Source organism: Aplysia californica, unplaced genomic scaffold (genome assembly GCF_000002075.1).
Source record: "Aplysia californica isolate F4 #8 unplaced genomic scaffold, AplCal3.0 scaffold00677, whole genome shotgun sequence".
In the NCBI taxonomy this organism is placed as follows: Eukaryota; Metazoa; Mollusca; class Gastropoda; order Aplysiida; family Aplysiidae; genus Aplysia; species Aplysia californica.
The window spans coordinates 153,167-155,181 of NW_004797947.1; the positions used below are offsets into that span (position 1 = coordinate 153,167).

The 2,015-nt window shown below is 40.1% G+C and overlaps 1 protein-coding gene across 1 annotated transcript in view; it reads left to right on the forward strand.

The window, feature by feature from the left end:
• Nucleotides 1-1,017: 1,017 nt before the first annotated feature.
• LOC101845803 (ribonucleoside-diphosphate reductase large subunit) overlaps nt 1,018-2,015 on the forward strand; it is a 19,301-nt gene continuing 18,303 nt past the window's right edge. Inside the window, exon 1 of the mRNA XM_005108306.3 lies at nt 1,018-1,287. Within this exon, the coding sequence (XP_005108363.1) occupies nt 1,269-1,287 (19 nt within the window). The 5' untranslated portion in view covers nt 1,018-1,268. The remainder of the gene's footprint in view (nt 1,288-2,015) is intronic.

Here is a 2,015-nt window from a genome sequence, read left to right on the forward strand (position 1 = left end):
TCATGGAGCTCAAGCACTTTTCCCTCTAACCAATGGGAAAAGCACTCTCCACAACGTTCGGTCGATACACGCGCGACATTACGCACGGCGGATTCAAATTGAAAACAATCCCAGCCTGGTCATGTTTTTCTTTGTCCACGCCCACAATACTGAAGCTCTCTTCTTTTGAGAGTTTAAATAAAGCTATGTTGCCATTTAGACAGATTATAACTTCTCGAACGAAGAATTTAGAACTTAACAATAGTAGGTGTTATTGCCCTTACTCTTTGGGAAAAATCTTATTAAATACCAATGCTCCTGTAATTTGGGATATCTATCTTATATACATCTGTATTATACATGATATATCTTTGACTGAAGTCTACATTTATTTTTTACTACCATTTCTGGGAAAATATTGTCCAAAATTGATTTGCCCAGTTGCACAACAAAGGTTGGAAAAGCTTAAAACCCGCCATTGAATCAAGGTATTGAAGTGAAAAGTGAAACAGGCGACAATAGTAGGCCTACATAAATGATATTATGTTAGCCTAGGCCTACTGTATTTCTATATTCGAAGGGGGTCAGGATGCTATTTTTTGCCTTTCATCGAAGTGTAAAAGTTTTGCCCTCTCGATTTTCATGATGTTAAAAGTAACAGTACTATTTGCGGGTCAGTTCAGGGTACAAAGAGCGTTATTTTTACTCCCTTGAAAAGAAAGCGTCTTCATGTCTGTGTGCTAACGTTCATGAGCAAGACTACCCGTTTGTTAGCTAAACATTAGATTTATTGTTTATTGGACCATAAAAGCATCTCACAAAATAAATATGAAACCTTGATTGACGCTTGGTGTTTTCTTCACTTGAATCCTGAGTTCAATATTTGTGACACACTCTAAAACTCAACATTTCAAAGTTTTTAAAAAACTGAGTCGTGGACAATCAAAACAAAAGGGAAACCTGATTTCAATGTTGAAGGAATGGTTTGGCCTATTTTTCATTCATAATCAGTCTTCATTCAACTAAAAAAACTGACAACCACATTAACATTTGGCGCCGTATTTGACGCGGGATTTTACATTAGGTCTTGTCTGCAGCTGCGGTCGACAAATCCGGCTCAGTTGTGCAAGGGAGCGGGCTCGTCGATGCTGTGAACAAAGCAAGTTGTCTGCTAGACAAGTTCTCGGCACTACAGTTTTTCTTTGAACACAAATTGTCTACTTGTTACGTCTCCGGCTGCTGTCTGTATTTTTGAAGTACCCTACGATATACTGGTTGTCAAGATCACCATGTATGTTCAAAAACGAGGTACGTCAGACGTTGATGAGTGAATCTTCGCGTTACCTTTTTTACTTTGCAGCTTGCCTTTCACTTTCTCTGACTTGCCTTTTTTGTTTCAACATCATCATAAATCAATTTTATGCTAGACTCTAGATCTAGATCTATGCTTTCTAGTGTAGCAAAAGAGGTTTGTCTCGATTTTGACCTCCATGGGATTGAAGTGAAAGCCAAAGTCCTTAGGACTGGCAATATTATTATTGAAATAACGGAGTGTCTACGTTAACTACGTAGCCTACACGGTAACCGGGCACCTAGCCTAAGGCTAAGTGTCTATGTACACGGTAACCCGCAACCGGGCACGTAGTCTCAATGTCATGTTGATCTACACGGTAACCGGCAACTGGGCATGTAGCCTCGATATCTAGATTCTAGATTCTAGATCTAGAATCTAGATTTCTACGTGTCGTAGGCCTACACTTACACGGTAACCGGGCAGTTCAGAACTCCAAGTTCAGTTTCTCAAATTTCTGTCATCCGGTGTTGCATTCATCCCCACCCCTTGCCCAATTGTACCTTTAAAAAAACGAAGTGTATACAGACCCGGTAACCGGGAACAAAGTCACGAAGTATACAGACCCGGTAGGGGAACTCTTTTGTGATTTCGGGAAGTTTCAGACGTCAGACCCGGTCACAAAATTCTACACTTCTAAGTGTAGAATTCTGTGGACCCGGTAGAAATCTTTTGTGTGTGTGTG